Source organism: Heloderma suspectum, chromosome 3 (genome assembly GCF_057233095.1).
Source record: "Heloderma suspectum isolate Gila_16-S chromosome 3, 16-S_ref, whole genome shotgun sequence".
Taxonomy (NCBI): domain Eukaryota; kingdom Metazoa; phylum Chordata; class Lepidosauria; order Squamata; family Helodermatidae; genus Heloderma; species Heloderma suspectum.
In genome coordinates, this window is record NC_139460.1 from 110,096,200 (window position 1) to 110,122,903 (window position 26,704).

Genomic DNA, 26,704 nt, shown 5'->3' on the forward strand with positions numbered 1-26,704 from the left:
ATTCATTCAAGGCCATATTCTCTTATATTTTCTTTGCCTATGTTAGAGGGACAGTGTTGTGTAATTAGCCAAAGAGGAAAAAAAAATCCTGCACTTTTAATCATAAGCATTGTTATTCGATATCAATATTTTGCCTGCAATAAAAACAGGGTCTATTTTTAGTAACTGAAGAACATCAACTGCTACAGGATTCAAAATAGACGTCATATGATATGAATAATAGCGAAGTGTATCTTAGCAGACCTGTGATGGTGTACAAAGGACAAACTAAAATGGAAGGCAGTACGATACTCCATGTTTTCAATAATATTTATTTTGCTATTTTTGCTTTGTTTTGTTTCAAACTCTTAATCAAAATCTCTTTAGCTTTATTGACCCATTTCTATATTGTGAAAGGGAACAGGAAAGAGGCTGCCAGGATAGCAGAAGAGATCTATGGAGTAGCCCCAGGTAAAAAAATAATTACATACACATGCATGATTTTTCAACTAGAAGTGTGAATTAGAGTATATATACATATAAGATGGGGAGAAAAAAATATGTACTTTAATATGAGGAAACCTTTTTGTTTGGAAATATGTGTTGGTTTTTTGACCACAAGGATCCTGCAACAATACTATTTAGAAGGTTTATTTCTTTATTTAATATAGTCTTGTGTTCTATTGCATAACCAGAGTGCAATGATGCAAAAGATTTAGCATATGGATTTTCTGCAAGAAGAGAATGCAGAAAAGTTCAGTGTTTGCTTAAACAATTTTCACATGTCTTGGCTTGCTTTGCTTGGAGTGATTATACATCCTGATCCTGCTCTTTGTGCCAGACAGTAAGATTGCAACTTTACTATAAGTGGATGAGTCACAAAAGGCTAAGCTTGGTCCTTGGGCTAGAGGGGTGGACTTGATGGCCTTCTAGGTTCCTCCCAACCCTGGTCATTTATAATACATCAATTTATAGTGAAGCTGTCTGGAAAAGTAAACCTACTAAGGGTTTAAGTACACAATCCTATGCATGTTTAGACAGAAAAAAGTCTTACTTTATTCTGTCTAAACATGCATAGGATTCTGCCTTTATATTATATAAATTGGCTTTATCAAAAATCTTCTTTAGGGCTTACTTCTTTCCTAGAACTTTGCTTTAGATTTGCAGATATAAACAGTTGGGCACAGTAGTAGTTTTAAGATGTGCAAAATTAAATGTGAATATGGGGATCAAAATAGTTTTTTGAAAAAACCCATTTTAACAGAGGGGCTTTTTCAACAGTTTGGAAGATAAAATACTAAGGGTGCAATCCTATGCATGTTTAGACAGAAAAAAAGTCCTATGACTCCAGACATTCCCCAGCCCAGCCATGTTGGCTGAGGAATTCTGGGAGTTGTAGGACTTTAAAAAACACACATATCTAAACGTGCATAGGATTGCACCCTTAAAGAATAAGCTTAAATTATAATATTTATCTGGATGAAATTAATTTGTTGTACGGTATATATAAGTATCAATGAGCTGTCCTACTGGAGTCAATAAACTGTGCTAGAAGAAATCATGGTTATGAATGATACTATTAACCTCTCTACATATATAGACTGTACTGTTGTGCAGTCCTGGGTTTTTTTCTGCAGTGCTTTAAGGCAACGTGTAGTTATTTTCAAACACACCAGTTTGTCTTACTGAAGCCTTTTAAATGTATCCAGATATACAATATTAAAAAAATCACATTTTAAAATTTGTCAGTTATCTACCATCTTTTTCTCTGCCACGTTGCCTCTTGCAAATCTGTCCAAGTATTTTGTTTCAAAACACCATGCTGGCACCACTTCACGTCTGCCCTCGACTCGAATAGATTGCAGGCACACTGTTACTGTTAAGCTTTAAAGTAATGCTTGCTGTCTGAAGAAGTAGTTAAGGTGGCTAGATTTACCTAGCATTTAGAAGAAAAATCCTTTCTGGGATGCCTTCAGTACCTGGAGACTTAAGAGATGCACCCTATGGGAATTACATTTGTCATATGTTCCAGGGAGGTATGTTCTTCTAGCTAGCATGGAAATCTACTGCTGTGTTCATGCAAAGAAATTATGCAACTGTATGTAGTATGAAGGTAGTACTTAGAATCAATATGGGGTTGTGCAGTTATTTATAGGAAATGTTCTCGTTTTCATAGTTATGTTTAAACTATCACTTGTTGTGCTAATTTGTAGGTTAATAATTACTTGCTTGCAGTGTCACAGCTAAGGCCGTATTTGATCTTTTGAGCTTAATGGTTTAAGAGCATAAAGACGTTTGAGCAGACAGATGCAAACCCTAGTCGCATCAAGCGAAAGGCAATGCCAATTAAACACTAAATGGATGTGGCCTTTTGCTTAATGTAATTGTGGTTTGGATCCAACTGATATGTGTTATGGTAAACATTGCATGGATTTACAGTGCAGTCTTATGCATGTTAACTGAGAAGAACTAAATTACCCTGTGTTCAGTGGGGGCTCACTCCTAGGTAAGTGTGTACAGGATTATAGCCTTAATATTTCAGCAGAAGCCATTCTTTTTTTCTGTTCTTTTTTATTGACCTCAGATAGTGGGTGAAGGAACAGAAGCACCCACGCATGCACGCACACACACACATCCATCAGCCAAGTTCACTGTGAATTTTCTCACAAAGATCTGATTCTCCCAGTCTACTATTCCTTGATTTAGGTCTGTTCTTGACAGAGTTTGTCCAGCCACTTACAAACATCTTCAGCAGAACCTTTGAGTACCAGATGCTGGGGACGCACAACAGCAGGGATGGCCCTACCATCGGGTAGAGTGAGGCAGCAGCCTTAGGCAGTTCATTTTGGGTGTCCTGAAAGCCCTACCTCTTCTGCTTTACCACACACACACAACCCATGACCAGCTCCTTCGTAGGTTGTGCAGTGTGATGTGAGAACCTGGACCAGTGGGTTGTTTAGAGGACAAACAACCCAGTAGTTAACCCCTTGGCTTGTTATTGTGTTAACTGCTGTGTTGTTTAGCCCCTAAACAACCCAGTGGCCCCAGTTGCATGTCACACTTTTTAGACAGACAAATAACTTCCTAGATTTTGATGGATGTTCTTATATGTCTTTATATTTATCCATTCCTGTGCTGTTTGTCATGTTGAAATGTATCTTATTCTTTTAGCTATTTGTATTGTACTTTTAACTGTTTGTAACGTCCCCAGATAACACTCATTATTGGGCAGATTAAAAATATAATAAATAAAATAAGAATAATATGAATATTGAGATCATGAATTAATGTTACAGATACTGGGTAAAATCCAATCTAAGTCCTACTTAGAGTAGACCCATTGAAGTGAATGGGACTTAAGTTAGTCATGACTGACTTAAACCCCATTCATTTCTATGGGACTACTCTTAAGTAGGACTTAGTTGGATTTCACCCATGGCCAACAACAGACAGGGAGCTACTTTCTACATGTGCCTCTTGTAAAAAAAGCCACCTGGGAGCCAATGGCCCTGTCCGCGTGTAATGACGACCCATCAGTCGTCATGCACAAGTGTGCTGCCTACAGAGCCTCCCACCTCTTCCACTTTACCACACAGCCCTTTGTAGGGCACCGCAAAACCTTTTTATTTGTTTCTCTAAAAATCTATTTATTTATTATAAGTATTTTTATATGTCCTTTGATCACCTTCCAGGGGGCAGGGGTGTTACAAAAACAGGATCATAACTATCCTGTGATGTAGGATATTATGATTCCCAGTTTCAAGGGGAGAGGTTTGGGCTGGTGAATGGGAAGACACATGAGGCTGTTGATAGGATTTCAGGATGGAATTACATGTAACACTGCTGAGAAAGGAATCTGTGTGTCAAGTTTCCTCCTCCTTGATGTTGTTGTTTTTCAGTCGTTCAGTCGTGTCCAACTCTTCGTGACCCCATGGACCATAGCACGCCAGGCGTTCCTGTCCTGTGCTCTCTCCCGGAGTGTGCTCAAGTCCATATTCATTGCATCGGTGATGCTATCTAGCCATCTCATCCTCTGCCGTCCCCTTCTCCTTTTGCCTTCAATCTTTCCCAGCATCAGGGTCTTTTCCAGGGAGTTTTCTCTTTGCATTAGGTGGCCAAAATATTTGCGCTTCAGCTTCAGTATCTGTCCTTCCAATGAGCAGTCAGGGTTGATTTCCTTTAGGATTGACTGATTGCAGTCCAGGGGACTCAGCTCCACAGTTCGAAAGCATCCATTCTTCAGCGCTCAGCCTTCCTTATAGTCCAGCTCTCACAGCCATACGTTACTACTGGGAAAACTATAGCTTTGATTATACGAACCTTTGTCAGCAAGGTGATGGCTCTGCTTCTTACTATGCTGTCTAGGTTTGCCATAGCTTTCCTCCCAAGGAGCAAGCGTCTTTTAATTTCATGGCTACAGTCACCGTCTGCGGTGATCTTGGAGCCCAAGAAAATAAAATCTGTCACTGCTTCCATTTCTTCCTCTTCTATATGCCAGGAAGTAATGGGGCCAGATGCCATGATCTTAGTTTTTTTAATGTTGAGTTTCAAACCAGCTTTTGCACTCTCCACTTTCAACCTCAACAAGAGGCTCTTTAGATCCTCTTCGCTTTCTGCCATTAGGGTGGTATCGTCTGCTTATCTGAGGTTGTTGATAATTCTCCCAGCAATCTTAATTCCGACCTGTGCTGTGATTCATTCAACCCGGCGTTTCTCATGATGTACTCTGCATATAAATTAAATAAGCAGGGCGACAATATGCAGCCTTGTCGTACTCCTTTCCCAATTCTGAACCAATCGGTTGTTCCATGTGTGGTTCTTACTGTTGCTTCTTGACCCTCGTACAGGTTTCTCAGGAGACAGGTAAGGTGGTCTGGTACTCCCATCTCTTTAAGAATTTGCTGGAGTTTGTTGTAGGGATGTATGAAAGTCACTTACCTGGTCTCGCAGCTTGCTTCGCGGTGGGGGGGAGGCGCTTCGCTTCTCCCCCCGAAGTTCAGGCCGGGGGGGGAGGCTTCCCGCCTCGCCCGGCCGAAATTCAGGCCGGGGGGGAGGCTTCCTGCCTCGCCCGGCTGAAATTCAGGCCGGGGAGAAGCGCCCCATCTCCCCGGCCGCGAACTTCAAAAGAAAAGTTAAAAAAAAAAAAGCCCCGTGATAGGCTATGTAACGATTTACGTAGCCTATCACGGCTAGATCTGCAAAATCAGCCGTGATAGGCTACGTTAATCGTCACGTAGCCTATCACGGGTGACTTAAAAAAAAAAAAAAAAAAAACTCATACGCAAATGGCGGCCCCCGTAGGGAGCCGCCATTCGCGTTCCTTATTTGGTCCCTGTAGTCTACGTAAAGATTTATGTAGACTACGGTGAAAATAAGGGCAACGCTTATTATTGAGTTTTTTTTTTTAAACCCAGACGTGATAGGCTACATAAGGCTTTACGTATCCTATCACGGCTGAATACAGGGACACAAATGGCGGCGGCTACGGCAGCTGCCATTTGTGTCCCTGCTAGCCAGCAGCTGGATGTCCAGCTGCTGGCGGAGCCGGCTGGCGGCTCCGCGGAATCCCTGTGGAGCGGAGCCGGCCGGCCAGGATTCCGGGGGGAGGGATGGAGCACCTCCCCCCCCAGCGGAACCCGGCGGAGCCAGGTAAGCGGGGTTTTGTACACCCCTAATTTGTTGGCATATTGAGTGCAGCACTTTAACAGCATCATCTTTTAGGATCTTAAATAGCTCAGCTGGAATACTGTCATCTCCGCTAGCTTTGTTGTTAGTAATGCTTCCTAAGGTCCACTTGACTTCACTCTCCAGGATGTCCGGCTCAAGTTCAGTGACCGCTATCAGGGCTATCAGGGACATTAAGATCTTTCCTGTATAGTTCTTCTGTGTATTCTTTCCACCTCTTCTTAATCTCATCTACTTCTGTTAGGTCCCTGCCTTCTTTGTCCTTTATCATGCCTGTCTTTGCACAAAACGTTCCCTTGATATCTCCGATTTTCTTGAAGAGATCTCTAGTCTTTCCCATTCTATTATTTTCTTCAATTTCTTTGCACTGTTCATTTAAGAAGGCCTTCTTGTCTCTCCTTGCTATTCTCTGGAACTCTGCATTCAGTTGGGTATATCTTCCCCTTTCTCCCTTGCTTTTCGCTTCCCTTCTTTCCTCAGCTACTTGTAAAGCCTCCTCAGACAGCCACTTTGCTTTCTTGCATTTCTTTTTCTTTGGGATGGATTGAGTTGCTGCCTCCTGAACAATGTTACGGACCTCTGTCCATAGTTCCTCAGGCACTCTGTCTATCAGGTCTAATCCCTTAAATTTATTTGTCACCTTCACTGTATATTCATAAGGGATATGATTTAGGTCATACCTGAATGGTTTAGTGGTTTTCCCTATGTTGTTCAACTTAAGCCGAAATTTTGCAACAAGAAGCTCATGATCTGAGCCACAGTCAGCTCCAGGTCTCGTTTTTACTGACTGTATAGAGCTTCTCCATCTTTGGCTGCAAAGGACATAATCAATCTGATTTCGATATTGACCATCTGGTGATGTCCATGTGTAGAGTCGCCTCTTGTGCTGTTGGAAAAGAGTGTTTGCTATGATCAGCGTGTTCTCTTGGCAAAACTCTATTAGCCTTTGTCCTGCTTCATTTTGTACACCAAGGCCATGCTTGCCTGTTATCCCGGTGATTTCTTGACTTCCTGCTTTAGCATTCCAATCCCCTATGATGAAGAGGACATCTTTTTTTGGTGTTAGTTCTAGAAGGTGTTGTAGGTCTTCATAGAACCGATCAACCTCAGCTTCTTCGGCCTCAGTGGTTGGGGCATAGACTTGAATTACTGTGATGTTGAATGGTTTGCCTTGGATTCGTACTGAGATCATTCTATCGTTTTTGAGATTGTACCCCAGTACTGCTTTTCCCACCCTTTTGTTGACTATGGGTGCTACTCCATTTCTTCTAAGGGATTCTTGCCCACAGTAGTAGATATAATGGTCACGTGAATTAAATTCGCCCATGCCTGTCCATTTTAGTTTGCTGATTCCCAAGATGTCGATGTTCAATCTTGCCATCTCATGTTTGACCACCTCCAGCTTACCTTGATTCGTTGATCTGACATTCCAGGTTCCTAAACAATATTGTTCTTTACAGCATCGGATTTTCTTTTCACCACCAGACACATCCACAGCTGAGTGTCCTTTCGGCTTTGGCCCAGCCTCCTCACTCTTTGTGGCGCTACTTGGAAATTCCCTCTGCTCCTCCCCAGTAGTATATTGGACACCTCCGATCTGAGGGGCTCATCTTCTGGCGTCATCTCTTTTAGCCTCGTGATACGTTCCATGGGGTTTTCTTGGCAAGAATACTGGAGTGGGTTGCCATTTCCTTCTCCAGTGGACCACATTTTGTCAGAACTCTCCACCATCACCTGTCCATCTTGGGTGGCCCTGCACGGCATAGCTTATGGCTTCACTGAGTTACACAAATCCCTTCGCCACAACAAGGCAGTGATCAATATATAGGATCACTTATACACGCGTGTCACAGAGCAACACCCTTTGCATTTTCAGCCCCCTGACTCACCCATCATTGAAAACTGCTCCTGGTGAGAGTAGAGAAACACACACGTATACAGTGATATCACAGAATGGCAGAAGAGATCCTACGTATTTAGACTTACCTTTCACTGACCTTATTTTAGGCTCATGGGCAGATAGATCTCCCCTTCATGAAGCTGCATTTCAAGGGCGCCTCCTGTCTTTGAAAACCTTGATAGCACAGGTAAGAAGCCCCACTTCTATTAAGCATTTTCTGTGAACGGCTCAATAGATTACTGTGTATTCTGCACAAATAAATACAATCCTAAGTGCACAAATACAAAACCGACTGAGCCAGTGTGGCCATCAGAGAGCATTCTGGGTTCATACTATGGAGCAGGATCTATTGTAGAGTAACGTTTGATGCTTAGGGTTTGTTTGGGGTTTTTGTTTGTTTATTACATTTTTATGTCATCCTTCCGCCAATGAACCCAGGGTGGTGTACATGGTTTTCCCCTACCCCAAATTCCATTCTCACTATAACTTTGTGAGGCAGATAAGGCTGAGAGATAGTGGCTGGCCTATACAGTAAACATTTTCCATCAAATGGCTCTACAAAGACAAACATTTGAACAGTGGGATTGTTAAAACTGTGCTTGCTCTAGCAGAATTCTCAGCTATTTCACTATAAGTTTTGCTAAGCTACAAATCTATAGGGTATTTTGTTTAAGCCAAGATTAAAACTCATAGCAATACTGCTTTTGTTATTATTTGGATATTTTCCATGACTCTGTTCTGAATTCTAGGGATTCAATGTGAACATTGTTACAATAGACCGTGTTTCTGCTCTTCATGAGGCATGCTTGGGTGGCCATGTTGCTTGTGCAAAAGTGTTACTGGAACATGGTGCTCGTGTGAGTATTACAATGTGTATCACCTTTCCGTATCAGAAGCATTATGTACTACTAACTTCACATGTACATTGAACATAGGAAATTGCCAATATCATAATACCTCTATATTGTTACAGACATGCACCCCACTTGCGTGCGGTGAGAGGTGGCAGGGGATCCAGCACTTACCCAGGATTCAGTTTCTTTAGATGGAGGTCATTGGCTACTGTGATAGAAGATTCATGGAGGGAGCAATCCTTTGGCCCCTAGACAGTCTCTGGGGGACATCGGATTTTTCAGTTTCTGGGCTCTGAGGTTGGAACCAGGGCTCCAACCTCGGAGTCCAGAAACCACGTTCCCTGCCCCCTCCCCCTCGTAGCTGGTGCAGTTCACTCCATGCCAGCTACATCTCTGTGCTTGGAAAAGGAGCATGGAGATGGGGAAAACGGGGCTGTCCTGGGAGTGGGGAGGGGAGGGGACCTCGGAAGCCACGTTTCACAGTTTCCTATGCGCCATGCGGCTTCCCCTGCTCCTGCTGTGAAGCTCCCTGACAAGTGAAATCGCCTGTCTAACCAAAAATGCAGGGCGCTGGAGCACAGAGGCAAAGATCACTTCCATGCGCTAGCTGCCCTGCATTGGATAGTCATCAGCCTTTGAGTTTGGAGGCTGATGCCTCTCCTCATAGGATTGTGCCCTTGCTCAGCATTAACACTCTAACAGATTCCTGCTCCCCATCAGATGTCTAGGGGAACCCATAGTGCCGTAGGATTTCCTGCAGAGAGCAAAGTCAGCTCTCTGCTCCCTTTTCGGATCCAGTTCCGGTACAGATTGTATGCTACACACAGATACCTCATTCCTCTGTTCCCTTTATCTAGTAGGGGGAAGTAAAGATGAGTCATCTCCATCCATCACCTATGTCTTCTTGGCCCATCCCAGCTCCCACTGAAACACACCATCAGAGTGTTGCTGGCCATTCACCGTCTCTTGTTAGGTCTTTGAGAGGTGTTGCTTCAGAACACCACTTTTATATCTCTGCTTCCTGAAATCTTAGAATCAAGAATTACAGGAATTGGAAAGGGAACTGTGTAGTCATCTTGAACAATATCCATCTATGGGGCAGCCACATTTGGAGTAGGGTTTACAGTTCTGGTCATCCCATCTCAAAAAGGATGTCATGGGTTTGAAAAAGATGCAGAAAAGGACAACCACAATGGTCAAGGGGTCGGAGCATCTTCCCTACAAGTAAAGGTTAAAGTGCTTTGTGACTTTGTACTTTAGAAATGAAGGCAATTACGTGGGAGGTGGGCAAGATAGGAATGGTGCTGCAAAAGTGAACAGAATTTTCTCTCTCCCTTTCTCATACTGTTGGAACTCAGGATCATCCAGTGACTCTCTAAGGGCAGCCATCTTTCCTCCAGTCTTGGGTACTTCCAGATGGAGGGCTCCTAGCACTAACAGTCAGAAGGCATTGTGCACCAATTCTGTCTTTTCTGTCTTAACAGACTTTCTGCGGTAAGAAAAAAGACGGAAGAAGCGGTGGGGAAACATGGGAGGGTTATGAGTGGAAGGCACTGTTGTCTGGCACCTCCCCCCCCAATAAGATTCCGTGAATAAGGCAGGCCGATGGCAGAAAAAAAGCCTCATCTGGAAGTATTTTTTTATATATACAGTACTGGGCAAAAGTCTTAGGCCACCATTAGATTTGTTGTTTTAGCAATGGTATAATGACCACATATAATTATTTCTCAGTCTCTTCATTAGAATACAACCAGAAAATACAGGAAATTTGTATGCATTATTCAACAATAGAAAAAAACACAGAAAAAACAGCTTCCATAAGGCTAAAGTGGCAAGTATTTAGTGTGACCTCCCCTTTCACTCGAGTAACAGCAGGCGCCTGGCCAGGAATGGTCTTCGTGGAAGGGTAGCAGCCAAGAAACCATTTTTGTGGAAGGGGAACAGGGTGAAAAGGCTAAGATATGCTAAAGCTCACAAAGATTGGAATGAGGATCAGTGGAAAAGAGTATTATGGGGTGATGAATCCAAGTTTGAAATTTTGGGGTCCAATCGTCGACAATATGTGAGAAGAAGAGTTGGAGAGACATGGATGAATGAGTGCTTGCAGCCTTCAGTGAAACATGGAGGAGGGTCTGTCCTGGTTTGGGGCTGCATTTCTGCCAGTGGTGTTAGGGATCTTGTCCGTATTGATGGGATCATGAATGCTGAAAAGTACAGACAGGTTTTAATTCATCATGCCATTCCTTCTGGAAAGCGCCTGATTGGGAATGGTTTCATTTTTCAGCATGATAACGATCCCAAGCACACTGCTAATGCAGTGAAATCATATTTAGTGAGGAAAACAGCTGATAAAACACTGACAGTCATGGACTGGCCTCCAGAGTCCAGACCTGAATATTATAGAGGCGGTATGGGATCACCTGGACAGATAAAGAAATAAAAGACAACCTAAATCTAAAGAAGAACTCTGGGGAGTGCTGAAAGAAGCCTGGTATACTATACCAGAAGATTACTTCAGAAAACTTCAGGACAGTCTCCTCAAAAGAGTTCAAGATGTGCTTAGAGCCAAGGGAGGTCACACTAAATACTGACTTTTGCCTGTACATATTTCCTGTATTTTCTGTTTGTATCTTAATACAGAGACCGAAAAATAATTATGGATGGTCATTAAAACTTTGCTAAAACAACTAAGCTGGTAGTGGCCTAAGACTTATGTACAGTACTGTATATATACCACTCCACATCAAAGATTTTGGAGCGGTGAACAACAAGATAAAAGAATAAAACACCATATTCAAACAATTAAAACATTTTAAAAGAAAGAGATTCTGAACTTAGTAAACAGTGGCTGGTCACTCAAGGAAGGCCTCTCGAAAGAACAGTGTCTTCAGGAGGCACCGAGAACAACACAACGTTGGTGCTTGTCTGATCTCCAAAGGCAGGGAATTCCACAGGAAGGAGGCCGCTACACTGAAGGCTCTTTTCCTGGAGGACTCCTGTCGGGCCCTGGGGCCATGTGGAACCACCAGGGAAGTAGCTCATGTCTTTTTTCTTTTTTATATTGGCAGTAGATCCAGCAAAACCAAAAGAATCTTTTTTCCATAGAACACAGATTTTTTTCATACAACACACATATATAATTAATTCACTGTCACAGCACATGGCAATCGCCTCTAGTGGGGATGGCTTTAAAAGGGGATTAGACAAATTCAGGGAGTATAGGTCCGTCAGGGACTATATGGTCACGAAATAGAACCTCTACGTTTAGAGGCAGTGTGCCTGAATAGCAAATGCTAGGGACATACAATGACAGAGGACAACTGCCATTTATACCACTTAATATCCTAAAATCCTATGCATTCTAGAAGCTAAGTAATCTGAGGCCAAATCTATACCCCGTGTCATATCGATACAATCCCATCATAGTGATGCTATATCCCTTGCGGATATTTATACCTCATAAGATGCACAACGTTGCAGTAATTTGGATAATATGGAATATAATGCTAGAAAAGCGGTATATGGCATGCCTAATGTGCCCCAAGAGTTATCAGTGCACTTCAATACTGATAAAAAGCACTGGTGCAGATTTAGCCTACAAAAAAGGTTGCTGGATTAGATGGACTCTTGCTCTGCTCCAGCAGGGCTCTTGTGTCAAAATGAAAGCTTAGCTTCTTACCATTCCATGAGAGCCCAAAGAAGAAGATCATACATTAGTCAGGGGAGAGTTACAGACTCTTATAACAGTTAAACCTCCCAGAATGGTTCCCCAAAATGTTTTGCTTTTTATATTCAGCCAGGTTATACATTTTAATTGGCAGTTGTGTGTTTAGGATTAAGACAATGGGGTTGAGATTAGGGATGTATGAAAGTTACTTACCGTTTCGCGGATCTGCTTTGCGGTGGAGGGGGAGGTGCTCCGTCCCTCCCCCCGGAATCCTCGACGGGGAGGGGAAGGCACTCCATCCCTCCCCCCGGAGTCCTGCCCAGCCAGCTCTGCTCTGCGGAGATTCTGCGGAGCAGCCGGCTGGCTCTGCCAGCAGCCAGACATCCGGCCGCTGGGTAGCAGGGACGCAAATGGCGGCTGCCGTAGCCGCTGCCGTTTGCGTCCCTGTATTCAACCGTGATAGGCTACGTAAAGACTTATGTAGCCTATCACGTCTGGGTTAAAAAAAAACGCGTACGCAAATGGCGGCGGCTACGGCGGCCGCCATTTGCATTCCTTATTTTTCGCCGTCTTAGTCTACATAAATATTTACATAGGCTAAAACAGCAAATCAAAAAGGAACGCAAATAGCGCCCACTACGCTATTTGCGTTCCCCCTTGTTTTCGCCATAAAAGATGGCGAAAAATAAGAAACGCAAATGGCGGCTGCCATAGCCGCCACCATTTGCGTACGCGTTTTTTTAAAAAACTGAGACATGATAGGCTACGTAAGTCTTGACGTAGCCTATCATGTCTATGTAAAAAAAAAAAGAAAAAAAGATGCGACTGCAAATGGCGGCGCTGCCGAAGCCGCCGCTGGAGCTGCTGCCGTCCGGAACATCCGCCCCCGGTAAGTCTCGTTCCGGGGGGGGATCCGCAGGGGGTGGGGGCTCCAGAGAAGTTCTGTGGTAGTGTGCTCCATCCTGGGCTGATATCAGCCGCTGATTCATGCATGTCTCCCCTTCAGAATAGTCCCTTGTGTGTGTGATTTTCCTGTGTGTTTGTGGGGAGGAGGAGGAGGCTTACTTTGGGTTGGGGAAGTGGAAGCAGCAGTAGCCACTGCCGCAGACTCCAGAGCACTAGCAGAGGGAGGTGATTCCAGACCTTTTGCTCCCTGCAGGACCTAGGCGCCTCCTGTCTGCCCACCCGTCAGTCTGTCCCCCGGCTTCAATATTGCTGGTTCACAGTCTGTCAGGGTTGCCTGTGAGCACATAGAGTGGCAGAGCAGTTCAGATTCTGAGGAAGAGCTGCAAAACGTGGAGGAACTTTCCCAGGCTTCAGAGGCACAGCTGGATGTAGAGGGCCCCCCTTCTCACATCCCTGTGATAGATAACGAACAGGGGGAAGCGGGGGCAGGAGAACCTGAACTCTTAGATGTAAGGCGCAGGCGCAGAGAGAAGAGGGAGTTGGCAGGGGCTGAGCTTAGGCAGTCTGCATGATCGGCTCGGCGTCAACAGCTGCGTCTAGAGGTGTCACAGAGAGAGGGAGATCGTCCCCTCCCACCCCTTAAGTTAGGATAGTTTTCCATCTTTTCCCAAATGGTGGCCAACTTTCGTAGCTTCCCTTTGAACTCCTTGAAGGCTTTTCCTTTGTAGTCTGGGAGTCACTAGCAATTTGCATCTGTATACCTCATTAGAGTAAATGGATTAAAGCTGTGGAATAAAAGCCTTTTGTCTGAGTTTTGATTTGGCTTTTGGAGTTCTCAGCAGGGCAAAAAGGGAATCCTGACACAGTCGGTGGATGCGAGGGGGAGAGGTGTAGGGTAAACTATCCAGTGTTACTCATCTCTTCTGTTAAACTTCCCTGAGGAGGGGAGCATGGAGAGGGGTGGGAGCAAGCCTCTCTCACTGGCTGGGCAGCATCTATGGGGTTGACCATGTTCTCTTCTACTAGAGGGGCTCTGCCCATCCAACCGCAAAGTACGATTAAAATCATTTAATGTTATTGCCACTATGTCATTATTCCATTCACAAGTGATTTCTTGTGGCCTTGCTTGCAATAAGCACATTTCCATTTTGCCTGATGAAAATGCCAGTGTAACTCAAAAATGTGCAGACTTTGACATCAATACGAATGGTCTCCATAGGATTTAGGGATGTCAGAGAATTCCGCCACGGATCTCAGTGAAGCCAAATGCCAGTGCATTCAGCCCCTCGAAATCCGTGGCGGAACGAAGCCCCCTGCCCCACCACCCCGCGAAAGGCGCATGAAACGGAGCACTTACCTGGTGCCGTTTGCGCTGCTTTGCGAATGGCGGCCGCATCTGCGGCTGCCATTGTTCTCCATTTAGGCCGTGATAGGCTATGTAAATACTTACGTAGCCTATTACGGCTAACGCAGGGACGCCATTTGTGTCCCTGCAGAGGCCGTGATAGGCTACGTAAGTATTTACATAGCCTATCACAGCAAAAAAAGGGAACGCAAATGGCGGCCGCCGTAGCCGCCGCCATTTGCGTTCCTGTTTTTTTTGCCATGATAGGCTACGTAAATATTTATGTAGCCTATCACGGTAAAAAAACAGGGGCGCAAATGGCGTAGCGGCCGCCATTTGCGCCCCTGTCTTTTGCTGTGATAGGCTACATAAATATTTACATAGCCTATCGTGGCCAAAAACAGGAATGCAAATGGCAGTTGCCGTAGCTGCCACCATTTGCATCTGCAGGCTCCAGACGCCTGTGAATGCACCCAGCCGGTGGCTCTGCGGAGTTGCCATGGAGCAGAGCTGGCCGGGTTAGGATTTCGGGGGGAGGTGCGGAGTGCCCCCCCCACCATGAATCACCCCTGCGAAAAGGTGACTTTCATACATCCCTGATAGGATTACTTACTCCACTCATGCTTTCTTTATAAGAAAACACTTTATGTTGATCAGTAACCTTAGTCTAGCATTGGCAGCCCTGAGAGAGAATTAGAAATGTTCTTCTAATCACCCATACTGGAGCTATGCATGATAGGTTTCTTTATTCCAGTGTAAGCACGCATGTTCTCAATTTGGATTGGTACCATGGTGCTCGGGGGGGGCTTAAACCTCCCCCATTTTCATCCTGAAATACCACACATAACATGTGGGGGGTTGAGAGGAGAAGAAGAAGAAACCTCCATTGATTCCCGTTGAGACTTTTCTTCTTCTTTTTAACCCCCCTTTCAAGGGGGTGTTTAATTTCAGGATGAAAATGGGTGGTGCGGAAGGTTTTGACCTCCTGCTGCTCCGGAGTGCTGTGGTCCTAATATGAACTGGGGCCACACAGGCTTATGCTGGAGTAAATAAACCTACTACCACACATAGCTGCACGGTGTGTGGTTAGAAGAACGCTTAGTCTGGCCCCCAAACATTTCTTTGCAGGCTATTAGGCGGAACTGTATTCCCACCCCTGCCACATGGTACCCTTAGCATTGCCACTGAGCAAGTCTGAGATCATAGAATCATAGAATAGTAGGGTTGGAAGGGGCCTACAAGGCCATCTTCCATGCATGCCCAGCCTATCCTGCCTTTCAAACCTCACCTTCCCTCATATTCGCTGGGGGCAGCATGGCATGAGTTATTTGTCACACGTTTTTCCGATCACTTTCCTGCAATAGAGTTAATTGTCTACAGTTCTTAGCATATGTTGCTTTGAAATGTGTTAATAATTTGGACTTGGAGACAACGCAAGTTTCTGAGAGTTCACTGGCACAAAGCGCTCAAATCCCTCGGGGTGCCCATCTTTCCCCCCATCTTGTCTCTCCCCCCTATGTTGCAGGTCAACGCAGTCACTGTCGATGGGATCACGCCACTGTTTAATGCTTGCTGCAGTGGCAGTGCTGCATGTGTCAACATGCTGCTTGAATGTGGTGCCAGACCACAGCTGGAGAGTCACTTTGCTTCACCAATCCACGAAGCTGTGAAGAGAGGTAATATTAGGGGCGTGGCCTTTGGGGGCAATTCTAGCTAGAAACAAGAATCTCAGAGTCTCTGCAGAGCTTGTCAGACCCAAATTAGACATGTCTAGAGTTACCAACTGATGGCAAATCATCATCATCCAGCATGTTCAAACCCCCCCCCCCCCGCCACCTTCCAAGGCACCATTGCTGAAAAGGGGAACTGGAAAGCCAGCAGCCAAAGCCAGAGGCACTGAGCTGCATTGGAGATGCAGGGAGACTCGGGGCCAAACTGCACATATTCATGCTTTTAAAAAACAGTGCTTGAACTGGCCACGTTTAGGGCTGAACTACATGTGATCTTAATGTATCACTTGCAGCATTGTGCAATTATTTATTTATTTGATTAAAGAATAGTTTCATGTTTTATTTTTTCTATACAAAATCACCTTACGATAAAGACGAATGGCAAAATAAAACATTACAGTGCTTTTGAGGGTAGGATTGTCCAGTGGAGACTCGTGGCTCCGATGTCAGTGGGGCTGTGAATTTGCTTTGAGTTTCAGTCAGAACCAGTCAGAACTCTCAAGGAGCGATCCAAAGTGCCGAACCCTAATCCCCAAATGGGTTCGGCATCTTGGATAGCTTCATTAGTGTTCTGCCTGGTTCTGCCTGAAATCCTGAGCAAATTTACCACCCCACTGACATCAGAACCACCAGCCTCCACTGGGTTAGTCTGAGTTTAAAGAACCAGATTAGTTGCTCAGGAGTAGCTCTATAGTAGTAACGAAGTCAGCGATGCAGATTTATGTGCAAAGGTCTCCTTCCATATTTTACCATGGGTAGTTGATGGACGTTGTCTGTATTGTTAATAGAGCAGTACCAAGTTGTCATAAAGGCATCTACTTACGGTTGTCCTCTGATGGCTTTCAGTTGCTTGGTTTGCTTTTCTGCCAATATAATTTCCCATCTGCTAGCATATGACATGTCTTTTTTTATACCCAGGTGAGATTAGCTGTGCTGCAGTTAATAAGAATGTTAGCATTTCTTTACAAGGTAGAATTCCATGATGATCTATAAAAATAGTTAACAAGGCTAACAGTGTCCATTTTGAATTGGGACCACAGTACACAGGGAGGAGAGGCTTAACCATTCCCTCCTTCACCGCAGTGCTGTCAACACCTCCCTGCCCTGCAATTAGTGACAGGAAAAAACCTCTCATTTACACTAAATAAACAGAGGATACATCACACAATGCTGCAGGCGATGCATTTAACATCATGTGTAATTAGGTCCTTACTTTGAAGAAACAGCTGCTTTGATGTAGGTTGGGATCATATTTCAGATCAGGGCCCCAAGGCTTGTTTTTCTCCTAAATTAATCTAGCCAGTTTAAGCATGCTTTTAAAACAAGCATGAACTACATCACCTGTAATTTGGCCTTTGAAGCAGTGTGGTCTCCTAGGCAGTATCCCTCCTCTCCCCGCCTCCTTTTCAGCTGGCCAGACCAATAGGTCACCAGCTCGTCACCAGCTTGCCACCACCACCAGTCAGACAAGCTCTCTGCTAGCTGTATAAGTTAGATCAATCTTCCCTAAGCTTGCGCCCTCTGGATGTGTTAGGACTACAACTCCCATCATACCTCATGCTGGTGGAGGATGCTGGGAGTTGTAGTTCAACACATCTGGAGGGCACCCAGTTGGGGAAGGCTGCCTAAGATTAACAAAATATTCCCTGCGACTCCACTCCCATGGGTACCAGAATGTCAGGTGATGACAACACTAGATGTGACATGCAGTCATGTGTATCTTTCCCATGTTTTGTTTTGTTTCTTAACAAAATCAGCAATAGGGCTACAAGTTTATTTATTTATTTATTTATTGCATTTATACCCCGCCTTTCTCCCTCTCGCAAGGAACTCAAGGCGGCTTACATTATCCTCCTCCTCACCGTTGTATCCTCACAACAACAACCCTGTGAGGTAGGTTGGGCTGAGAGTCTGTGACTGGCCCAAAGTCACCCAGTGAGCTTCCATGGCCAAGTGGGGACTAGAACCCGGATCTCCCAGCTCCCAGTCCGTCACTCTCACCACTACACTACACTGGCTCTCTAAGTCTAAGTCTAAGAAGAGGAATGGTAGGGGAAGGCCTGCTTAATCCTTTCCCTTCCAGCCATTTTTCTTTCTCAGAATTCCTCCCCCAGCAGCTTTTCCACCTGGGGAAAAAGATATAAGTACCTTTTTACCTATGGTAAAAAGATCTAAGTATCTTTCTGACCTATGGGCAGAAAAGCAGCGGATGGGAGGATTTTCAGTGGGAAAATGGCTGGAGGGGAAGGATTAAGCAGTCCCTCTCTCATCATTCCTCGAAGGTAAGATTCATGTGTCATGCCTAGTTTGAGCCTCAGTTCCACATAACTATTGTGGTTACAAAATGTGAAGAGCCAAAAGATTCCTTATGATCTGTGAGGCCAGTGATTCATTTAGCCCAGTACTGTCACCAGTGCTATATTTAGCAGGAATCCAAGCCCAAGATTAGATTGGATGATAGTTAAAGACAACCCTCTGCCTTCTTCTAAAGATGTTGTGTTTTACTGAGCACATTCTTTGCCCTGTAAGCGCCTGTAACGTTGTGCCATCTTCCCTCTTTCTGGCACTGTATACACGTGGGTTAATACATTTAGGAATGTCTGGTTATGAAGGATGAAAGGGTCTCTGTGTCTCTTGCACTCCTACCGTTCAACAAGGTTATCATTTCTCTGTGTTTGCATAGGCCACAGAGAGTGTATGGAAATTCTTATAGCCAATGATGTGGATATGGACCAAGAAAACCTGCGGCATGGAACACCACTTTATGTGGCCTGCATGAATCAGAGGGTAGAGTGTGTCAAGAAACTTTTGGAATTAGGTACTCTTGTGTGTGCTGAAGGGGGACTTTCACATAGGCTTGTTTGTTTCACATGGGCTGTTGCATTTCTAAAAATCGCAACCTTCCAAAAAGCCAATAGGGACATTTGCAAGACCAGACCAATCTGCAGACCCCGGCCCTCTTGATACATGCATGGATTGTCACTCACTGACTGAAACAGCAAAGGAAGACTTGCTTGCATGAACGGAGCCCTCACGGGCAAAGCTCCACAGAGAGATCCCATCTCACTGAAGACCCAGTACTTTCAGTGGACCCAGCTGTAAGCAATCCGTTGCTGAGATATCATGATGTGCATGCCTGTGCGATCAGGTTTTCTGCATATCTGGCTTGTGCTCTGGGGGAAAAGAGACTGCCTTTTTTTAGCAACAACAACAACAACAAAAGGGATTTTTCAAAAACCAGCTGTAAAAGCCGAACAAAGATTAAAAAAAAGACAAAGACAGCTGCACCAGTATGTATTGTTCCCAAAGCCTTTTGAAAATATCTTATCAAGGGCAACTGAAAAAAATAATAATACAAAGAATTTTTACGAACTAATTTACATTACATGACTTTTTAAATTCAGTGAATACATATTACAACCTGCCTTTTTTAGGGCAACTTCCACACTCTAAGGTTTATCCTACAGAGCCAGACTCAGCAGGATAAGCAGCTGCTGTGTACCATGGGAGCTCTGCAAACTGAGAAAAGAAGAATCATAATTATATTTAGTATTTATATCTTCAAAGTGTTTCACATACATTATCTTGTGTGATTCTGAGCACAACTAGGAAAGGTAGATCAGTATTATTATTCTCACATTGCCAATGGGAAGATGATAAAGTGGCTTGTAGTGGCAGAGGCAAAACTTGAACCAAGGATTTCTGATTTGTAGCTTGGTTTTAGTCTCTACCAGCGCTTACTCGTTTTTGGTTTTATTTATTCATTCATTAAGGGCGCAATCCTATCCAGATAGGCGGCCACTTCCGAACCCAGAGGCGACTGCCTATCCAAAGCAGGGCAGGAGAAGCACGGAGGGGATCGTTCCTTCCACGCTCCTCCTGCCCTGCTTTTTCTGCTAGACAGCCGATTGCGGCTGTCTAGCTGCAGGAGCACAGAGCGGGGAAGGAGGCTGCTGTATGACACATTGGATGTGTCATCCATGCAGCTACACTCTCCCAGCCCCAGAATGCCCCAGCCACACTCCTTTATGGCTGCTCCACACTCCTCTTGTGACCGCAGAGGATGGGGCTGTTCCGCACTGCCTCTGAGGCAGCGCAGAAGTGGGGGGAGGTTTGTTCTCTGGGAACTGACCTCGGAGCGCAGGCTCCGAGGTTGGTTCCTGGAAAACACCCTATCCTATGGCTGTCTAGCCGCTGTCTAGAGGCCATAGGATTGCTCTCTCCCTGTACTTTTAACCATGGAATAACCAAAGTTCTTTGGGTGGTGTACAATTCATTAAAAACACAGTACATTAAAACAAGAAATAAAAACAGTACAGAATAGAATTAAGATAAAACCAGTAGCAAAGAAGAAAACCATTACAACATCATAAAACCCAATTCAAACCAGCAGCAGAGTAGAGTACCAAAAGCACTAAAAGCAGTTCTTAAAATGTCTGGGAGAATAAAAAGGTCTTTACTTGGCGCTGGAAAGTCTCCTGGGGAGAGCATTCCACAAACAGGGTGCCACCACTGAAAAGGCTCTCTTTCTTGTAGCCACCATCCTCACCTCATTTGGTGTGCGGCCCTGGAGGAGGGCCTCAAATTATGTTCTTAATGTCTAGGTACAAATTTTCTCATCTGTGGGTGTGTTACAAATCAATTCTTTTCTCTCCCCTCTCAGTACTAGAATAGTTTGTGCATGAATGAGTGATTGAGTGAGAGAGAATGAATAACCTAGAGCAATATATCATGCTAGAAACTCTCCATCCTCAGTCCTACAACATTATTATAGATCCATTGCTTCAAGTCGATTGACAATGGTATATGAACGACCTTCCAACTTCTTTAATGTGAATTGTATTTCTCTTGCAGCCATTCTAAACATTAGTTCCAATCAGACTAGGGTTGCTAATATCTGGTTTCAAAGATCACTCTGGTGCCATTACTTGGAGGAAGAAGATCAAAAAGTATGGCTTCTCCTGCTACTGCATTGCTATGTGCCTTTCTAACATCTCCCCAACTATCAATTATTAAAAGAACAGGAATCCTCTATGAATCACAAGATAGCATTCTGGTATTCCTAGTTACTTGATATAACTTAAACCTTTAATATACAGTTGTTACTGATGCATTTGAAATGGTTATTCAGTTTGGAATGGACAACTATTCTCCACTGGTTCTTTGCATATTACCTCTATCTGACATTTCTTGCTCAGTTTCCTCAGTTAAATCTCTAACTACAATGTGATTATATGTAAATAGTTGTTTAACAAACAGTATTAAAGGCAGAAACAGAATAAGAATTCAGTTTTCAGTTTCCCTTGGTGCCCTGTTTCCATGTGATGCTAACCAGTTTGCTTTAATCTCTATGCATTCTTTCCAAGGAGCTAGTGTTGACCTGGGTAAGCGACTGGACACACCACTGCATGCAGCCGCTAGAAAATCCAGTGCAGAAATTATCAACTTGTTAACAGACTACGGGGCCAGCCTGAGGTGTAGAAATTCCGAATGCAAATGTGCTCTTGATCTTGCTGTACCCAATAGCTCTGTCGAACGGGCATTGCAGCTTCGGGAAGGTAATAGTTCAAAGATTTTCCCCACTTTTATTAGGCTTCATTATTGTTCAAGCAGATTCTTATGTATTCATTGGTCACACTGATGCCCGCAGCTGGCCATTAGGGGATTTGAACCAATCAGATCATGGTTATAAAAACTAGTAAGTAGGGGGCGGGGAAAGGATGTTTTGTGTTTTGACTGCGTATGTCTGAAAACTCTGGGAAACTCTGTGCCTCTAGTATCTCAGCTCTCTGGAGGCACTCACTGAAGTGTGAAGCAAAATGGGAGAGGGTAAGGTATCAGATGAAATGCAGGGTTTATCTATATGAAAAGTAGCTCACATTTTAATAAATGAATTTGGTTTAAATAATGTCCAGGATGTGTATTAGAATTCTGGTGGTTCAACAGGTTCTTTATTGAGTTAAATATTAAGTGGCATTTATGTTCTCAAATTATTTCAATGGAATCTCAGATCTTTTTAACAGATCTATCTATCATCTATCTATCTATCTATCTATCTATCTATCTATCTATCTATCTATCTATCGTTCTATCTATCGTTCTATCTATCTATCTATCTATCTATCTATCTATCTGTCTATATGTTCTATCTATCATCTATCTATCTATCTATCTATCTATCTATCTATCTATCATGTCATCTATCTATCTTTGACTGTGCTGGGTTCACAACCCCACTGTGAACTATATTTTTTGCCTAGTAATATATACACCTAGCAGTGCAATCTTATGCACAAGTAGTAGGAAGTAAGTCCCATGGGGTTGAACAGGACTTACTCTCAGGTAAGGGTATATAGGATTGCAACCTAACTATATTTGAGTGGGTGTTTTTGAATTCACACAACCTTTTTGTTTTTTTGTTTTCCTCCAGGCCCTCCTAGACTTGCCCAGCTGTGCCGACTGTGTATTCGAAAGTACTTGGGTCGATCATGTCTTTATGTAGTCCACAAACTGCATCTTCCTGAACGACTTGAAGATTTTCTTTTGTTCCGATAGCTTTATAGTTACTAGTAGCCTGATAAAAAATAATGAAAAAAGTTGTTTATTCTTAAAAGGTGAAAATTAACAAAAGCAACTTTTGTTATCAGCTACTTTTTACTCTTTAAAATTACTGTTTACTCTTTTAAAACTACGAACATAGCAAACCTAGAGAATGGTACATGAGGAAGCCACCTAGCTGAAGCTAAGCAGGTCTGGGTCTAGTGAGTGTTTGGAGGGGAGACCACGAGGAAAACCCATGCAGCCATCTTGAGTTCCATGATAGAAGAAAGGTGGGATATAAATATAATAATAACTTTGTAAATACATAAATAAACAAACAAACATAGCAAGATGGAAAATTAAAGGTGACTTCTGTGTGTTATTTTCTGCAGAATGCCCTTTAATATAGCTGTGGATTCTCATGTAACATTTTGCCCAAACAAAACAGCTTTCTGTAATCAGAACAAAGTAGATGTGATTTTTCGTGCATGGCAGTGCATACGGGGAGGGGTAAGCTATTCTGATTGTGTACATTTAACTGGTTGAGAACAGATTCATACTTCAGATAAAAGTTCATTTCAAATGAAATGCTACAAAACTAGAAAACACAATGATAATTAATGCTAATATTAGAGGCCCGCCATATTATTGTAACACTGCCCTGGTAGCATTCAGCATTTTAAGAAAGGCTGTGTGTTCAGCAAACATATCAGTGTTCCAGTTATTAGTGCCACATAGGGTTATTGGACATGCACTTTATGTTAATGGTATAGAGTTACCTTTTCAAAACATTGTGCTACAATCACAACCAATGCATGGTCACTGTATGACAGAAAAGAGGACGATCTCCAGGTTATTTTTAAAATAAAGACAAGATGCCTGACCGACTTGTACCGCAGTCACATTCCACCTTGAGTCACTAGTCGTATCAGTGCTGTCTCATGCCTCTTTCCCATCCTGTAAAGGGAATCAAATCGTATGTTTGAGCTACCAAACCAAAAGAGCTTTGTAGATTATTCCTTTAAAATACTGGGATGGAAAAGTGGGCGGCGGCAGCAGCAGGGGGCGGGGGATATGCAATATGTTCACTTGCTACCACATCAGATATTTGCATCACCCAGTCTATAATGTGGTGACCCTGTAAAGCATACAGTAATTACACATTTAGGGTGCAATCCTATGGCTGGCTGGGGAATGCTGGGAGTTGTAGGACTTCTGTCTCTAACAGGAACACCACATCCCAGCACTTCAGATTTCTTAACTTTTAATTAGGTTTCACTGACATAGATGTCCAGTACATCCATTAATACTTTTTTTTTCTTAATTAAACACAATTCCAACATCTAAACTTATATTGTTAATGTTTGGAAGTTACTTCAGCCTTTACTAACCGATATGCACAGCGTGTCATTTAAGTGCTATTTCCTTTTTAAGTCCATTTAAATCCAGAACAAAATCAGCCATTTTCCTATAAGAGTACACCTAGTTTAACCACCTGGACCATGCTCTCTCTCAGTTTTAAAGAGGAAAAAGTGAACATATAATGCTGAAGTTACCATAGACATACAGCCTGAAGTAAAATAAACATGGAAAATTGCTGCTGTTGCTTATGACAAAGATAAATTGTACCAATTCTGTAACATCTGGGCCATTACTGAACGTAGTTATTTTTCTGCTTGTGAAAAATTACCTGTGCATGGGTGCTGTATATAATTTCAATTGCCATTAAAAGCTAGATAGATGCACTTATCTGAATAGAGCAGAGTGTTCACATTTTGAATCCTGAACTACTGAAGGATCTCCGAGTACTTTCAGAAATGTCTTACTTCCTCCTCCACAAAACTGTTGTTCATTTTCTCAGAAAAAAGTATCATCTTGTCAGTTCTCTCAAATGCCCTAGCCTTTGTGACACCAGAGTGCCAAAATGGTCCACTATTAGACTGAATGCACAATAATACAGGCTTAGCATTGCCTTGCTGAGCCAGTTTTATTACTAGGAGGCATGTCTGATACCACGAATAAAAAAGCCACTATAAATTACTTTACTATCCACATGGTGCTTCCAGACAAGGCATTTATCCTACCATTGCCTTGCCCCATTCAAGGAATTTTACCGGGGTGGTGGTGGTCTAGATGTCATTGTCTTCCACTTGTAACCCTCTCATGTTTTCCTATCACTTCTTCCATCATTTCTCTTACTGTGGAAAATCCATTTAAGAAAAGGCAGAATACCTGCACAATGCCTTCTGAGTGGTTGAGCTAGGAGCTCTCTGTCTGGAAGCACGCGAAGACTGTTTCTCTGTCTGTGAACAGCAGCCAGGGCTTAGCTCCTGAATTTTTAATTTGGGGGGGGGCAGGCCTCAAGCCTTGAATACGTGAAGCAGTAACATAAGAAGAAAGAGCTTGTTGTATACAGCAGCTTTCACCTTACCACTTCTTCCTCTCCCATCCTCAAAAGTATGTCAGCACGGTGATACCGCTGGTGATACTGCTGACAATATACAAAGTGGTATCACAAGGTGCATGTAACTGCTTAGTAAACCTGTGGTGCTTCCAGGCGGGCTCCCAGCGCTGCCAACTGATAGGGATTGTGCAGTCATCCCATCTTTTCCTCATTAACAGATTTTTTTCTGGTAAGAAAAGAGATGGAAGAAGCAGTGGGAAAACATGGGAAGGTTACAAATGGGAGATGTCACTGCTGTATGAGTCTGAGCAGGCCTCAGACACAACCGTCCTTTATTTATCAGATGCAGAACTGCAGAACTTAGCAGAAGATCCACCCACTGCTGCTACTCCCAGCTCTGCAGGAGCTGCCAAGGTTCAAAACAATAACCCACAGTACCCCCCTTCCCGGAATACATAACAGTCATCATTATTAAGATTAACACAAATCAAGAATGCCCACTGTAGTACAACATCAATATCTAAAACTCTCACAAGCTGTAATTAAACAACATTCAATATCTCATGTAACATTCTCATAAGGGAATGAGAATGTTCTCATCTGCTCCAGCGTTCAATAAATGGATAAGCAGGATTGCTTTTTAACATATCTTACATTAACATACCCCTTAAGAAAAATATTCTCACTCAAGAGTTGTCACAATAGCAATGTTGGGGAAGGGGGTTTAAAAACTAAAAGAGGAGTGACTGAAATTGTGATTCATGTTTTTGTTTTTTAATGCAGTCTGTCATTTTGAACAGTTTCTAAATCTTTTTGGAGTGCTTTATTTATATAGTTAAAAAGATGCTTGGGTCTCACAGGCTTACTGATGGGAAAAGAAAGCTGAAATTTGGTATGGACAGAGTCCAATACATTGATTACTAGAGAAAATTGGAAATAGGACACTTTTATTCCAGAACAAGGAAAGGCCATAAATGTGAATCAGCTTGCTATTTCAGCTGCTACCTAAAAAGTAGAGACCACAGCAGTCTAAAGAATGGATAAGGCTTTGTATGTTTTTGCCATCTAGTCATTAGGCAGAAAGCAGGGAAAGTAGGACAGCCTCTCCAAATGACTTATGTCTTTTCTCTTTTTTTCATGTTTCCCCTGTATTCTTTTCCTCCCTCTTCCTTGCTTCTCTAATCTCATTGCTGTAGGTCAGAGCCTATGAGCTTTCTCAGCACCAGCTCCACCACCCTGTAGGAGAGAGGAAAGGCTATCAGTTTGTCAGGTAGTTACTAAGCAATTGCTATACTTCCTTTCCCCCTTCCCTACAGAGTAGGGAAGAAAAACTTGGCCAAGATGGAAGATCAGAGCACTGCTGCCCAACATGGAGTAAACACTGGAGTAATATTCTTCCTGTATTCGTTTTCTGCCTCTTGCCTGCTTCTCTAACCTCACTGCTGCTAGCAAGCTATCATGAGTAGGTAAGATCCCATCTTTCTTGAGGTCCAAAGATTGTCTCAAGTGGCCTACCTGCTGGAGGGCCAGTTTTGTCCCTTTCAAAATTAACCCATCATCATCTCACAGTAGGCCTCAGGCCTAATCTGGTAGTCTGTATCTAGCCATGGCCAATATTTACTGTTTCAGTGTGGGGTTGCCTCTATCTAAAGAAATAGACTTGTGTTGGTTTATGTAGTATCAACCTAAAAGGA

The 26,704-nt window shown here is 43.3% G+C and overlaps 2 protein-coding genes across 4 annotated transcripts in view; both read left to right on the forward strand.

Annotated features, from left to right (window-relative positions):
- The first annotated feature begins 242 nt into the window (after nt 1-242).
- On the forward strand, nt 243-23,488 carry ASB11 (ankyrin repeat and SOCS box containing 11). 3 transcript variants are annotated; one of them, XM_084844147.1, is made up of 7 exons: nt 262-450; nt 7,672-7,751; nt 8,314-8,421; nt 15,862-16,012; nt 18,750-18,884; nt 21,433-21,624; nt 22,497-22,961. In XM_084844147.1, exons 1-7 carry the CDS (start codon nt 273-275, stop codon nt 22,619-22,621), a joined length of 969 nt encoding a protein of 322 aa, XP_084700273.1. In that variant the 5' UTR covers nt 262-272; the 3' UTR covers nt 22,622-22,961. The 3 variants fall into 3 exon arrangements, with proteins under 3 accessions (XP_084700275.1, XP_084700273.1, XP_084700274.1); XM_084844148.1 differs by lacking the exon at nt 262-450 and adding an exon at nt 1,843-2,015; XM_084844149.1 differs by lacking the exon at nt 18,750-18,884 and having other exon boundaries at nt 243-450; nt 22,497-23,488.
- Nucleotides 23,489-26,324: 2,836 nt separating this feature from the next.
- ASB9 (ankyrin repeat and SOCS box containing 9) overlaps nt 26,325-26,704 on the forward strand; it is a 29,162-nt gene continuing 28,782 nt past the window's right edge. Inside the window, exon 1 of the mRNA XM_084844150.1 lies at nt 26,325-26,476. The gene's annotated coding sequence lies outside the window, so the exon portion shown is untranslated. The remainder of the gene's footprint in view (nt 26,477-26,704) is intronic.

Coding starts and splice junctions, on each gene's coding strand:
- ASB11 (XM_084844147.1), top strand. CDS start 273: ATGGAAGGCAGTACGATACTCCATGTTTTCAATAATATTTATTTTGCT. Junction 16,013..18,749: donor CCACGAAGCTGTGAAGAGAG/GTAATATTAGGG, acceptor GTGTTTGCATAG/GCCACAGAGAGTGTATGGAA. Junction 18,885..21,432: donor CAAGAAACTTTTGGAATTAG/GTACTCTTGTGT, acceptor ATTCTTTCCAAG/GAGCTAGTGTTGACCTGGGT.